Source organism: Ceratotherium simum, chromosome 4, assembly GCF_057802395.1.
Source record: "Ceratotherium simum simum isolate JZ-2026a chromosome 4, ASM5780239v1, whole genome shotgun sequence".
NCBI classification, from domain to species: domain Eukaryota; kingdom Metazoa; phylum Chordata; class Mammalia; order Perissodactyla; family Rhinocerotidae; genus Ceratotherium; species Ceratotherium simum.
The window spans coordinates 10,301,830-10,317,570 of NC_141903.1; the positions used below are offsets into that span (position 1 = coordinate 10,301,830).

At 41.8% G+C, this 15,741-nt stretch overlaps 1 protein-coding gene across 1 annotated transcript in view; it reads right to left on the reverse strand.

The window, feature by feature from the left end:
- DOCK2 (dedicator of cytokinesis 2) overlaps positions 1 to 15,741 on the reverse strand; it is a 401,533-nt gene that overhangs the window by 318,685 nt on the left and 67,107 nt on the right. Inside the window, exons 18-22 of the mRNA XM_004428542.3 lie at positions 15,244 to 15,427; positions 14,999 to 15,096; positions 13,254 to 13,343; positions 12,054 to 12,154; positions 11,075 to 11,209 (exon numbers count right to left, since the gene is read on the reverse strand). Coding sequence (XP_004428599.1) covers positions 11,075 to 11,209; positions 12,054 to 12,154; positions 13,254 to 13,343; positions 14,999 to 15,096; positions 15,244 to 15,427 — 608 coding nt within the window. The remainder of the gene's footprint in view (positions 1 to 11,074; positions 11,210 to 12,053; positions 12,155 to 13,253; positions 13,344 to 14,998; positions 15,097 to 15,243; positions 15,428 to 15,741) is intronic.

A 15,741-nucleotide genomic window follows, 5' to 3' on the forward strand; every position in this document is an offset into this window, starting at 1 on the left:
AAGAGAGAAAGGTCAGTGGTATAAAACGCTGTGGTTCATGCTATCTGGGATATTCTTAATTGTTGACATAATAGTGTTATCATCTATGGCTTATTCACAAAATATACTTGATTATGGGCAAGCTCTTCATTTTTATCACCCCTATGGTACCCAAGACTGGCAGGTCTGCCCTCCCTCTAGAATGCCCATCTGACAGGAAATCAAGAAATAATAATTAATGATACTATTTAGCCCAGCAAATTGTGATTGGGAAGAACATCCTTCTGAGGAAAAGTTCACCTGTACATGAGTATGCACCTCTGCATAGTGCACTCTAATGATCAAATCAAATGACTTGGACACTATCTGCTACTTTGGGTAATACGGGTCTTTAGACCCATAAATTAACAGATAATTGAGAAGTGACTATAATCATATATTAAAAAAAAAAAAAACTTGTCCGAACTGCAACCAAAAATTCATGGTGGCCGAAACATATATGATTTAAAAAAATAGTAAATATTCTGACTGCAAAACAGTAATGTTAGTAGAGTTGAGAGATGCAAGAAAAAATGAAAGGGATTACCCAGTGGTTTGAGGATGCACAGGCTGTGTCTGTTCCCTAACCTAATTAAAGAATGGATGTTTTATCTTACAAGAGGTAATCAAAGAGGCTTGTGGGTATTATGAAAACATACTTTTCAAACCATAACTATGGAATTACTATAATCTAAAACAAAAATCCTTTGCAGGACAATATGCACTCTGCTTGAACTCAATGCCCTTTACTGCTGTGCAGAGTTGTGTAATTAACCCAGGGATTAACAATTCTGCCACTTCCCACTGAGCTGCCCATTTCAGGTACCACTAGTCACTCAAAGCTCCCTGTACAGCTACCTCTAAACTCAGTCTCAGTGTCCTCCTCCACACAAGACCAGGCAGCCACCACCAATCCATCCATGTGGCACATGACACAAACCCTCTTCACCATCTAAGTATTAGCACACTACCAAATAGTAAGACTCACAAATGTTTATTGAATGAGTGAATGAATATGTTTTTTGCAATCGGCTACATTAGGAGAGTAGATCTGAGAGACAGAGGGAATAGTGTGGAGACTTGAAGGACAGTGACCATATGCACCTCCTAAGTTCTTTTTAATTTTCTGTCCACCCCAAAGACACAATACAAAGCAGCAAGCCCAACAACTGAGCAACATATTATTTCCTATTAAAGACATAAATTCTACTTTGGGGTGATGTCTGTATGAAATGCACTTGAAGTGGATCACAAAGTACATCTAGTCATCCTTATTCGGTTCAGTATCCCTGACAATTATGTTAGCTTGGTGAATTTCACCCCCCTGGCAAACTAGACCCTTTATTATCCTGCATGTTCATACTTAGTTACAGGCATTTGCAAACATATTTCTTAAATCTACATATTTATTCAGTAAATTGATCTCCCACCTAAGGCATTTTCTGAGAAACATCAGCCTCAGCATTTGACAGAAACTGCCATTTTTGCACGAAGGCAAGGATTCTGCCAGCAAGCTAGCTCCCACACTTCTAACAAGGAGTTAACAAGAAAAGGAAATTGTCTACCGCTTCAACCTGAAAGAATAAAAATCTTGTGTCTTCCTTGGCTTTCCTCTTAACTATCTATAGCGCAGATAGTCTTCTTCTGCAAAATTAAGCCATTTAAAAGGACAATGGAAGCAGACAACACCAGTGTCTTACACTTGGCTGTGAGCAGAGTATGAGATTGGTGCCAAATAGGGAACTGTTTACTCAGCATCTGAAGGATGGGCAGGGGGAAGGCAATCTAGGATTACACACTAGCAAAGGTCAATCCACAATGTAAGTAATTCACGTGCACATGATGGGAAATCAATTGCACCTCAAAGCTCTGATCCCTCTGCCCCCCAATGCCCTCCTGACTGGATATTAGGAAAGATGCTAAGCTCTGGGAAAGGGTGGGCTCGTTCACCAGACCTTCCTAATTGCAAAACATCTTGCCTCTGATCAGTTTTCAGTCCCCATGACCTCACTGGAACAGTTGATATTGCTGGCATTCCCTCCCTGAAATGCTCCCTTTACTGGCTCCTAGAATGCTAATCCTTCCCGCTTTCTCTCCTATGTCCCCAATCCTCCTTCCTTGGGACTCTCCCCTCGTCCATCCTTTCAACATGCTAATCTCCTGGCTTTCATCCCGAGTTTTATAGTATTGCTCACCTTGTGCTATAGCTTCAAATACCTCTTTGGATTAATGTCTACCAAAACTGTACCTCCATTCTCCAATCCCCTGAACTCCAAATCTGTAGCTAACTGCCTGCTGTACATCTCCACCAGGCTCTGCCAATAAACACCTCAAACCTCACATTTCTCAAACCAAACACACCATCTTCCCCCTCAAACCTGCTCCTCCCCTGTACTCATCATGCTAATGAGCAATGTCTGACCAAATGGGCCAGAAAAGTTCAACCTCAGATCCGCTTACTTGGCCCCTCCTTCAATTCCACTCCCACATGCAATTAGTTTAGGCAATCTTGCCACTGATAAACCCTTGTCTTCTTCCTTTCCTTCTTCTCCAGCCCCACTCTGACAACCTCAGTTCAAATCCTCTTGCCTGGACTATTGAAATAGCTTCGTCATTGATCTCCCGCATCCCCTCCTCTACACTGTCTTCCACGTATTAAACTTACTTCTACAGTAATCTTTCTAAAACGTGAATCTAATCATGGTAATCTCCTGCTTTAGAACTTCAACGGCTCCCCTTGACAAAAGCAAGAGTTTCTAAACTGCTCCTATGAGAAAAAAATTTTAAGCATGATTCTCAACAGATGCTTATTTATTTATAAATTATATCCATGTACTATTCTAAGTCAAATGTTTATGAAATCTAATTTCTTTGTCTTGGGACAAAATAAAGAAATTTAATATTTTTACCCAATCCCAGGGGATTAGTTTGTATACCCGCTGGGGTGTTCACTCTGTGCTCTGAGAATGGAGGGAAGCATCTATGCCAATATCCCTCGGTGTAGAGAATGAGGTCAACTCCTTGGTCTGGCATTCAAGGTGTTTCACAACCTAGCTTCAACCTACCTCTTCAGATGCATCATCCCCACTGCTCCACCATCATGGCTTCACCCACTAACCACTCTTCTCCACAAATAGGCTATTCATGGGTGGGCACAGAACAGCACAAAGAACCTAGGCTTCAGGGTCAGCTCCCTCCCCATCAGCGTCGAGCTGTGTGACCTAGAGTCTCTTTTTGCACCTTTCTGGGCTTCAATTTCCCCTTCAGTAAAATGAATGTAATAATACCTCTACTTTGCAGGGTTGTTGTGAGTATTAAGTGAAGTAGAGTGAAAGTGACACAGGACCAAGCACAGACAAGGGGCCTAATCAATGGTACCTCGGAGTATCAGGCGTAATTGGAAGCTGTATTTCATATGTTGTTTCCTCTACTTGGAATTCATAACTCTCTTTTCTCCCAATGGGCGGGCCTCTTAAATACCTCTCAATATCTAGTTTAAAACATCACCCTCTCCGAGAAGAATTACTGATCCTCCTGCACTGGAGTTTGTCATTCAAACCCTAGGAACCATTTGCAAGCCTCCATTGTATCATATCACTGAGCATTGCTTACTCCTTGGGACCTGAGATTTTATTGCCAGTATTCATGTTTTTCCTGCCCACTAGATTGCGCTACTTGAGGAAGTCTGACATTAATTTAGAGTTCCCAGCACTTAACAAAGTCCTTAGCACACAACAGGTGCTCAACAAAAGTTTACCAATATTTCCATATGCAAAGGGAAAAACGACTGTTTAAAAGTGCATGCACATGCACAATTTCTTGTTATAGTAACAGCAATTTACTTAACGGTTTACAAAGCACTTTCACATATGTCTGTAAGAAACAGGCTGTTAGCTCCCCCTCTGCACTGTAGCAACTCACAAAATCATAAATTAAAGAGTAACTGTTCAACAATATCCCTTTGATGACAGTTTTCTCTTCCATCCTGATGTGCTGCCAGTTAATGTTATCATAAAATAATTTCATTAACTGCAATTGTGCAGTTTACTGAGCTACTACTGTCATCGAAAAGGGAAGTTATATTCAAAACCGAAAACAGAGGCTTACATAGGAATAAATGGCATTAACATGCAAACAAATTACATGCAGGGGAAACAGAAATAGCAATGTGACCGGCATTTCAGGCTCTGCTCAGCATAAACAGATGATTACATTGTAATATTTATTCATACATGAACAATGAAAACAAATCACGCTAGCAAGTACCTTCGAGTTAAACTCATATTTGTTTAAAAAGTCAGAGGCTTATGTATTTTCTCCGACTGCAGGCTACACTGGGCATGCCTGAGCTGTATTCAGACAATTTTGCTGCCTAATATATTCATGACCTGGAGGATAAACGGCTATGTAGTATTTACATAAGAAATTGAACTGGTGGAAGGGTAAAGTAGGAGCTGGCGGGGGTGGGGCGGGCAGAATAAAGCAAGATGCAAAATAAAAAGGCAAGAGAGAGCATCAGAGAGCATCAGGTCATCTGATGCTGAAGGCAGTTAGAGAAAGGGCAATGATGTTTGGCCCCTGGGTGAAGTGAGCCAGACTGGCGGTGTCTGCTGGAGGTGTGAACCATGCTCTTTTGATGCCTCATTAATGGAGTTGCAGCCTCAGGGCAGGCAAATGGCACTGTACACACCATTGCCAGACTTCCCGGCTCCTAGTGAGGGCTGGGGAGCAGGACAGAATGACTCCTGGAGATGCTGCTGCTTCCATCAGGATGCTGAGTGTGTTTCTCTTTCCCTGATTAGTGACTAGTTTCCAAGGAGTTCAAGCTCACCTGGGTCGGCCCCAGGTCAGCTTTTCTTTATTTATTCCTTGGGAGGATACGAGGATGAAGTCACGGTTGCCTGGACCGCTCCGCCGTAATGGTGAGGATGTCTTTCCTGACATCTCTTGCTCCAAGCCATCGTTTCCTTTACTGAAATCCTGCTGTGCTTGGGGATGACAGCACCTAAACCCCGGCAGCCTCGTGCCTCTCAGCAGCCCTGTGGCACCCAGCAAGTCAACCTTTCCAGGAGGAGCTGCTCCCTCTCAGGACAGCCCTTCCTCTTGGCCAACCACACTTCATACTTGCATGGTCCGGGAAAAGTTCTGATTCTCAAATGTGCTTAGTCGGATGAAGTAGAAAGTGAAGACTCACTCTGATAATTCTTAGCTGTGCAAACTTTGCATTTGAATCTAAGCCTCAGCACTCTTGTCTGTGAAAGGGAGACAGAAATGGTGTCCCATTTCATACTGGGCAAGTGCCAACTACGTGCCAGGTGCTGTTCTCAGTGCTTGAGATACAGTACGAAACAGTCAAATACTTCTGTTCTCCTGGAGCTGATATTCTAGCAGGGAGAGGGCAGTAAACAAAAGCATAATTAATTATTGTATAGTATGTTAACATGGGACTATTCTACGGAGAGGGAAAAAAGACAAAAAGTAGAGTGACAGGGAGGGGAATCAGATGTGCTGGGGGACGCGGCTGATATTTTAAATAGGGTAGTGAAGGAGACATTTGAGCAGAGATGTGAAAGAAGAGAAAGAGTGAGCAAGCAGATGCCTGGGGAAGGGCGCAGAGGAGGCCTGTGTGGCTGGCACAGAATGAGTGAGGAGTAGGAGGAGATGAAGGCAGGAGATGAGGTTCTCCATAGGATTTTTGTGAGGACTGATGGAGAAAATAAGTGAAAAGATGTTCAACATTACTAATTATTGGGGAAATGCAAAGCAAAACTACAATGAGATATCACCTTTCACCTGCCAGAATGGCTATAATTACCAAGACAAAAAACAACAAATGTCAGAAAGACTGTGGAGAAAAAGGAACCCTCATACACTGCTGGTAGGAATGCAAACTGGTGCAGCTACTAAGGAAAACAGTATGGAGATTTCTCAAAAAATTAAAAAATCCAGCTATCCCACTACGGGGTATTTATCCGAAGAACTTGAAATTAACAGCTCAAAGAGGCTTATGCACCCCTATATTCATTGCAGCATTATTCACAATAGCCAAGATGTAGAAGCAACCCAAGTGCCCATCAACTGATGAATGGATAAAGAAGATGTGGTATATACATATATAATGGAATACTACTCAGCCATAAAAAAGACAAAATCGTCCCATTTGCAACAATGGATAGACCTTGAGGGTATTCTGTTAAGGGAAATAAGCTCGCAGACAGAGAAAGACAAACACCACATGATTTCACTCGTATGTGGAAGAAAAACAAACACATAGATAAGGAGAATAGATTAGTGGTTACCAGAGGGGAAGGGGGCTGAGGGGTGAGCAAAAGAGGTAAAGGGGCACATATGTATGGTGACAGATAAAAACTAGACTATTGGTGGTGAGCACAATGCAGTCTATACAGAAACTGATAAATAATAATGAACACCTGAAATTACACTACGTTATAAACCATTATGACCACAATAAAATAATTGAAAAAAAAATAATAACCGCGGGCACTTGCTGTGTGACAGGCACTGTGCTAAGTGCTGTGTGACCCATTAGCTCATTTAATCTCACAACAACCCTGCAAAGGTGTTTCCATACATGCGTGTTTTACATACAAGGAAACTGAGTTCAGGCAGATTAAACGATTTGCCCAAGGTGATAAACATTAGTAAACGGTAGTGGTGGGATGCAAACGCAGAATTCAAACCCAAGTAGCTGAGCTCTGGAAACTGTGCCTTTCACCGCTGAGCTGACTGCCCCTCATAAGGGGGCAGGGACGAAGTGGTGAACGAGGAGTCTGTGGACAGCAGAGCAGCCCCAGGAGACTGGGATTACACTGAGGAGGAGAAAGCAAGCACTGAATAAGCAGGTCTGTAACGAGAGCAGAAGGCATGATGCAAAGGAAAAGACAGGCAGAGCAAGCAGGGAACAGAGAGCTGGGCACATGGCTGCTTGGGCCACAGGAGCCTGCCCACTCACACACGGGGGAGTGAGCGCGGCACACATAAGCAGGGCCCACCCAATGGGCCAGCAACAGACCAGGGTGAATTCATGGGGCTATAAAAGTCTCTACATTGTGGTCCTCAAAAAAAAGTGCAGACACCTAGTAAAGGTGTCTCCTCCTAAAAAATACACAGCAAGAAATATTTAGGATAGCATGAACAGTAAGCCAAATTTTGAGCATGAATCAAGACACCAGAACTTCCTCTTACTGATTTAAATCTGAGTTTTTGAAGCAAGCACTCTTGCTGTCTGTCCCAGATGAAAATATGGTAATATTTATTACATTTATGGAATGAGTACAGATACTATGTAGAGAATTTTGCACACGTAATCTCATTTCATCATCAAAACACTGAAAGCTGGTTTATCCCCATTTATAGATGAGGAAACTGAGTCTCAGAGAGGCTAGGTCACTCACTAAGCCAGGTGCTTATAGGAACAGAAATATGACTCCCTCCAAGGTCTGTCCAGTGTGAACACTGACCATCACTGAGCCAACACTGACCAGTGCAACCTGAGCATAACCATTATCCCACACTGCCTCCTGCGTCAGCCTATGGCAGCATTAGGACTTGCCAGGAACACAGACAAGTGGAAGCAAATCCTGTTGCAGTACGATGCCCTGGATCTTCTCGCTTTTAGAGAGTCATCCTCACAGACTTCCTGCAGTCTCATTTCTATGTGCCTGGCCAGTCGGAGGGGGATCAGGGCAGCAAGCTGCTCCAGACACTGAGTAATTCCACAGCTCAGAACCTTGAGGATCAGCTCAGCTGGTTGTCTGAGCTTCAGGATAAAAGGCACTTCAAGGAGTTCTGTAATGAAGCTCAATGCCTAGAAGATAATCACTTCAGCTTTTCTGAATATTCCTCACTATGCTGTATACCTCCCAGGGGATCAGTCATTCTAGAAAAGCCTAGTGGATATTGGTTGCATTTAGGGCCACCCAGCATCTTTTGGACACACTTCCTACAATTTAGGAATTTCCCTTACTTTTAAGCCTGCCTCCTTACAGCTGAAGCTCGAACCTGCTCTGCCAGCTTCCGTTGCAGCTATGGCACAGGCCCGTGCCCAGAGACACCTGCCCCAGACTTTGACTCAGGATCTAGTGACAGAAGAGGGGACAGGAAAATCACATTCTTTGGCTATGTGATAGAAATAAATAATCCTAAAAAAAATTCCAATCCTTCTCAACAACTTCTCTTCCTCCCTTACCCAATTGCATCCTCCATATTGATACAGGAAAATTTGTAGTCCTTGCAAATATTCGTGTGCAGTATGTGCAAAGACAAAATGGCATGGCAATAACTAATGGGAGCTAGATCAGCTGCAATTATGTGCATGAGGAAAGAAGACAAAGAAATAACAAGAAACAGAAACACAATACTGGACACAATAAACCTCAACAGTAATAATTATATTACGATTTCCCACCACCTGGAGTAGAAATCTCAAAGCACTGAACATTTTATTTTCTAGTTTCCCAAGTAAATGCCCTCCTAGTATGGGGAAATACCTCCATCACTTCCCAACGTCCTTGATGCTCCACTGGAGAGCAAACCATTGCTAAAGATTCTAAAATGAACAAGACACAGGAAACCTATCTTCCCTCAGCATGAGGTCCTAGACCTTCCTTGCAGGTCAGCCTACATTTTTGTTCATGAGAAACGACTCAAGGGCCGGCTCCGTGGCTTGGCGGTTAAGTGCGCACGCTCCGCTGCTGGCGGCCCGGGTTCGGATCCCGGGGGCGCACCGACGCACCGCTTCTCCAACCATGCTGAGGCCGTGTCCCACATACAGCAACTAGAAGGACGTGCATCTATGACATACAACTATCTACTGGGGCTTTGGGGGAAAAAATAAAACAAAATTAAAAAAAAATTAAAAAAAAAAAAAGAAACGACTCAAGATTAGGCCTGGGTTACCTTAGAGACAGCTCTTCTGACCAAGTGCATTCCCTTAGTTCCCAAAACGCACCTTAACCAACAAGTATTTTATGAGTGTCAGTGATGTTCTCTATGCTACGTTGGGCATACAGCAAGGAATAACAGATCACTCCATTCTTTAAGAAGCCAAAAGTCACTTAGATTTCCAACAGCACTGAATTTAAACTGAATGGAGAGCTAGAGGTTCTTCAAGATGACATGCCTTGAGGCAGAGAAGAAGAAAGCAAATGTACAAATGCTCCTTATTCCAGTGGAGGGAAGAGACAAAGACTAAGAGAGATAAGATGGAAGGGAGGGAGGGAGGGAGGAAGGGGGGAAGGGGGGAAGGGGAAGGGAGGTGGAGTAAAATAAATAAACCAAAGGAAAAACTGGGGCAGAAGATATGATAAATGGAAAAGATTTGTTCTTCTTGTAGATCTGAAGTTCTCACTTGCAAGATGAGATAAAATACCTTTGCTTATTAATCTGAAATTACAATGTTTGAATCCTTGAACTCCTCCAAGAAACTCAACTCAGAAAAACCCACAGTTGTGTCCTATTGGTTTTCAAATAATTGACAAGTATCTCTCGAACTTGGAAGAATACCCCTAAGACTTCAATACACAGTATCTGTCTTGGCTAACCGACAGAGCAGAGGAACTGAAACAGCTACTTCACTTTTGGAATAAGCCAAGTGACATATGTTTTGAGATATAGTTCAAGATACCCATCTCTTTCTATTTATCACCTGAAATCTCAAAGAATGTTTTAGGAGAATCCCAAATGATTACACATTTCAGATACCTTGTCAAGTACAAAACTTTCGTAGCCTACCCATCACCATGAACAAAATGATGATTACAGACTTCTACTTTCTTTTCTAAAACCATCTCTCCAACTAAACAAAGCCATACTCTAAGTGGCAGACTCAACCCACGGCTCCAGAGGTGTACATGTGACCACAACTACACAATCTGCATATTCATTCCCCTGGTCACACTATTTATCATCTTAGCACATGACCAAAGACAGTTCTTGGCAGAGAATTTTGCTGCAACAACAAGGAACTTAGGGTTGTTTAAACTAGAATATGAACCTGAGGTTTCCATTAGCTTCCACATTGGAAAAGTTGCCTCAGAAGGCAACCAATAAAAGGAAAGCAGAGCCAAGATCTAGAGAGACAGAGACTATGAGGATGACATTGAGCATCTGGATCCAGCCACGCCTAAGGCCAATCTACCCCCTAGATTTTTCAATAATGTGAAGTAAAACAAAATCTGATTCTCTCTAAGTCAGTTTGAGTTGAGCGGTCCTCATCTGCACTGATAAGAATCTGGACAATACATTCCCTATAAGTTTTTCTTATTTTCCATCACACACAACCAACTTGATCATACACAGGTTGGCTGGGGTATAGTTGTCTGAGTCTCCTAGAAGATCGGGTGAGAATAGAACTAGGATAAATAGAACTAGTATTAGGAATAAAAATCCTAGAATATCTTTAATTGTACAATAAATCCCTGCCTAACTTTGCCTTATAGCCAGGATGAACGTAACTTGTTCTTTTGCAGGTTGCATTTGAATGCCTCCATCTCTAAAGCCCTTCAAAAGAGCAGCTAACCTCTGTAATACTGATCATCAAACATCAAATCTCTTAGCTGCTCTAACATGTCAGCTCACTTCTTGGCCATTAGGATCTCAAGGACAGACAGGTCAACAGCAAACACCAGCTCATCTGTCATGCACAACCTGCTAGAGCCAAATAAATGTCAAACTCCCTGAGTTCTGCTCTCCCCACTCCCAGTGCCTCTATCATTGATATAGATTCCTGGAAAGTGTTCGCCACATCTCAAATCGAATGAAGAATGATAGATGAAATACAGAGGAGTCTCAAATTACAAATCTTGTTCACTGAATGAAATATAACTCTACAACATGTTAGGATTTCTTATTTTCCCCAAATGAACTTAGAGGAACAATTACCACCTATTCATAACTCTCTAAGTTGGATTTTTAAGTTGTTTTTGATCAACAGCTGTTACAATTTTGTAAAAGAGTTTCTCCATTGGCACAAATACTGTTGTGTCTCAGAGGAATTACAGAACTAGTCAATCACTCTTACAGAACAAGTACTCACTGTGAAAACAACGTCCTTGACCGAACAATGAATTTGAAAACATATTCCAAAGCTTTCAGAGTTCTTAGGATCGGCTCACATTGCTCCCCTCTGCTGGAGGTATCCAAGTAAGTCTTCAGCACCGTCATCAATTTCCTGAATAAGAATTATATTTTCAAAATACATCTCTTTCCAGCCCACAGCATGGTAATTAGTTTGCTCAGTAAATTATAAAGCATTCAATCAAAGGTTAAAGGTGGTAGTATAGCCAAGCTCACTCACTCATTTACAAACATAAAAATAACTCTGCTTAAAAAAATATATTTAATACAGGGAGTAAATAAGTATTTCCTGCCCATAAAAAGCCAACAAAGGAAAAACTAGTGAGGAAAAACAAAAAATCTTTTGACTAGAAAAACTAGTCACAATCAGGATATGAGTGGGAATAATGGTGGTGATAATGTCCTTTCCAGCTTTTTCTTCCTACCGAAAATGTTCTTATAATATCATAGAACTCCCTTGCTTGGAAACTTTCCATGTTTCTTCATTACCAGAAAGACAGACTTCAAACTGCTTGGCCCGCCTTTCAAAACCCCTCACAAACTGGCCTCTACCAACCACTCCAGCATCACCTTCCCTCTCTAACCCTCAGTTCCCAATACCCAAACCATAATGAGCTACTTGGCATGTACACTTGCTTCTCTATAGCCTTTGAATCCCACTGTCTACTACAAGTACCACAATAAATGGCTGACTCACTGAATGAATGAATAAATGAATACTTTCATGTCCTTCTGCCACCATAAAGTATTCATCCCAAACTATGAGTTTGCATATTTTTATTTAATACAAATAACCCAGACATGGATTGGGTTTTGTCAGAAAAGAGAGAACTCACAGAGGGTTGTGACAAAAGGAAAATACTCAAGTTCCTTTGCCCTAGGCATTCTGGCAGGGCAAGTAGGAGGTGGACAAGAAATTTCCATATGTAGTTACTTACTTGTAAGCCAAGGTAGCACTGAAATGCTGTTGAATGTAAGCCTCTAGAACAGTGTTGAAATGCTGGAATTTCCGGTCAGCAATGAGTCCTATTATGTAGATCTGAGGAAGATTCAAAGAATCAGTGTTATGGGGGCAGACTCAGGGCAGGAAGCCATATTCACATGGCATGACTAAACCTCCATCAAAATTCTTTTCTGCAGGAATTAGCTCACTAATATATCATCAGTCATTTTCCTTAAAGTAGTGTCTCTCCTAAAAAGCATTCATGAAGTGAGCTACAGGGTGTTCTAAGATAAAAGGGTTTCATGGTCAGGTAAGTTTGAGACATCTCAAACCTTGATCTCAAAGTTATCTCAAATCTCAAAGGTTATCACTAGGCTGTCTTCTTTATTATAGGACTTTTCAGAGTATTTTAATATACTTACATGCATTGTGAATCTCCCAGAGGGTCATGCAATGTTCAGCACTTCCCTAAGTTATTTAATCAAAGGATCTTTTTGTCACAAAGCATCTTTCCTTAGGGCTACCTTTCCAGGAGAGCATCCTGGGAAGCAGTGGATTAAGTCACAGTTGTATCCAAGTAACCTCTTTAAAAATGTAAATGTCACTGACACAAGGGGTGAACATATTAGAACTTTATTGGTCACCAACACCCTAATGCAGATGCTTATGTTTATTTTGACATGACACTGAGAAAATGTGAGTTGGGACAGAGAGAGGAGGAAGAGACCTTTTGGGAAGATGGAAGAGGAAAGATCTGGATGGCGTACCACTGTAAAAGGTTCTGGGTAGGCAGGAGGAGTGTGATAACTCTGGTAAGCCAGAGACAATGAGGAAGAAGAAGGTAAAAGGAGAGTCAGGAAACATTTTGGGTGCTTCACAACCTGGCCAAGGACTTCCAGTATTAATGGAAAGCAGAAACGATTATTCATGGTATCCAGCTTGATGTACTTTCAACCAGTGCCAATCTGACATCAACACTTAAAATTCCCCTTTCACTCTCCCTGCCCATGCTTTCAAATGAACTCGAAACAAAGGAAAGGAAACAGCAGCTCATTCATTGGTCTGGTTGCCAAATGTTACAATGTCTCCAAAAAATTCATGAAAAGGATCATGAGAGCCACAAGTTATCAGTGTTCTCACAGTAAAACACATATTAATGTCTAATGTCACTAAACACCTGTCCCCTCTCTCTTACCAAAGCATCAAAGACGAGGATGTCATACTCATCACTTTGAGAATGCTCCATCATGATGTTGAAGAGGGCATCCAGAGTGTCCTGAAGAAACTGGATAAAATAATGAAGGTTGCATTAAGAAAGAGTGCAGGTGACCCAGAAATCCTACTCCTCACTGTATCCGCAAGAAAATGAGAGCACACATCCACCTCAGGCCATGTTCAAGAGGTCCAGGGAGCATTTTTCATAAGAGCCAGAACTTAAAGCAACCCAATTGTCCATCAGTAGCAGAGTAAATGAATATATGGTGCAATTTTCACACTATAGAATACTCCACAGCAATACAAAAGAGCAAACTACTTCTATATGTAACGAGGAGGATAAACCTCGTGAGAACTGTGTAGAGTAAGATAAGTCAGACCCAAAAATGTACATTCTTTATTAATCTATTATTATGAATTCACAAACAGGCAAAAACTCATCTATGATGATGGAAGTCAGCATGCTCTCAAGAAGGGGTGTGAGGGAACCTACCACAATGCCAAAAATATTCTGCGTCTTGATCTAGGTGGTGGGTATATGGGTGTGTACATGTGTAAAAATATATTGAACTGTACTTGTAAGATCAGTGCCCTGTACATATTTTACTGTATGTATAGTATACTTCAATAACAAACTTTTTTAAAAAAGAAAAAAAAATGCAAAAGAGAGACAATGGAATTGCCTCCCAGATGACTTCATCAAGCTGCCCAAAGTTGACAGACCTTGGGAAAGGATGTCTAGGGAACTTCCCTGCCATTGCTGAACCAGGTAGGTGGGTCAATAGTGCACATTTAAAGCACTGATCTGGAAATTCTACCATTGCTTCTCTATGTATGGGCAATTAATTAAAATTTGATACTCCTCCTTTCTAAGGGTGGGTCAATATTTCCTAGAGTCCCTAAAAACACAGAGCTACCACATGAAGATGTATAATCTCAGAGTTTCTAGCTGTACCAGGTTCCTGGTGGAAACAAGATCACCAGGACCTGCGGAAAACACTTGTCACAATTCATAGTGCTGGAGTAGAGGGTTGCTTTAATTAGATTTGCACTTCAGACACAGTATTCTCCACGACCATGAGGGCACAACAAACACAGCTGACATTTGCACTGTTTTCTGCTTGGTTCACTTAAAGTGTGAGCCCTGATGTCTTTCCCTTTCTCATGGCAAATGCATCATGCTCTCCAAGCAGTGGAAACCAAGAATACTTTTTATTTCTAACAGTAACGTATAGATAGTATAAAGAGATCATATTACTATAGCAACTTACAACAACAAAAATAATTAATATTTACTATTTATTGAAGATTGTATGTTTTATATGCTTTAGTTCTAATATTGTGTACTATGTGTAAGAGACTATGCTGACTAATTTTTAAATATTATCACCTTGAATGCTCACAACAACCCTGTGAGACACGTCATATTCATAATATTATCACATAAAGTTGGCAAGTGGATGAGCTGGGATTTACACCAGGCTGATCTATTTCCAGAGACTGAGCACAACCATAGTTTTCTGCAGCTCAATATTCAGTGTCATTGAACCAAATCACTCCCCAGATTTCCAAGTAAAGGTTTCTTGTGGCAACTTGGGACACTGTGTCCCATTGTCAGAGAAAAAGTCCCATCTCCTTCAACACTTAATTTCTCCCCTGAAGCCACCCATGATTTAAAGCTCTGTCACTGGTGGACGAGTACAAACAAAACAAAGCCCCACTGACCTTCACCACTTCCTCTCCATCGACAATCTTCAATTTCTCTAAATTCTCCTGTAGCAGTTGAGGCTTCATACGCCACTTCAGCAAACCCAGCAAGCCCACTAAGATAGAGTCCAGACAAGCAGAATTACTATCACTGGACTAAACTGTCCATACTAGGACCATCCTGGGCTTGCACATGCATACACACAGACATGCATGCATATGCATGCACACCACACACACACAACTCTCGATGGTTCCGTTACCGTTCTGAGTGAGCTTAGTGGAGCACACCAGGGTGGAAATGGAGAACACATCCCGGGAGCTGACAGAGAGCCCCCCAACACTGCTGGAGCTTCGACTCAAGGTGGCCCCCTTGTTTTCCACATGGTGTCGATAAGAAGGGAGGGTCAGGTAAGCGCTGGCATCCTCCATCTTCTTGCTGTCCCCCTGGAAACATCACTGTGTTTACTTCCCCACGCCACAGGTACATGCCCAGTGCCACACAGGCCAGCCCACACATTATAAGGTAGGGAGGGTCAGAACTAGGAAAACCATCAGAGAAGCAATAAACATCAGCTGGTAAGGCAGGGCTGTTTTTCCACAAAATAAGCAAGAACACAAAGTTACATTAATGGAAAAGGGGTTGGTCAATCAGTTCAAGGCTCTGTGGACTTCATTAATGGCATAAAGAGAATTAAAGATTCTTAGATAGGCCATTTTAATCCCTCCTAAATTTTTTGAGATCTTAACACATGCCCACT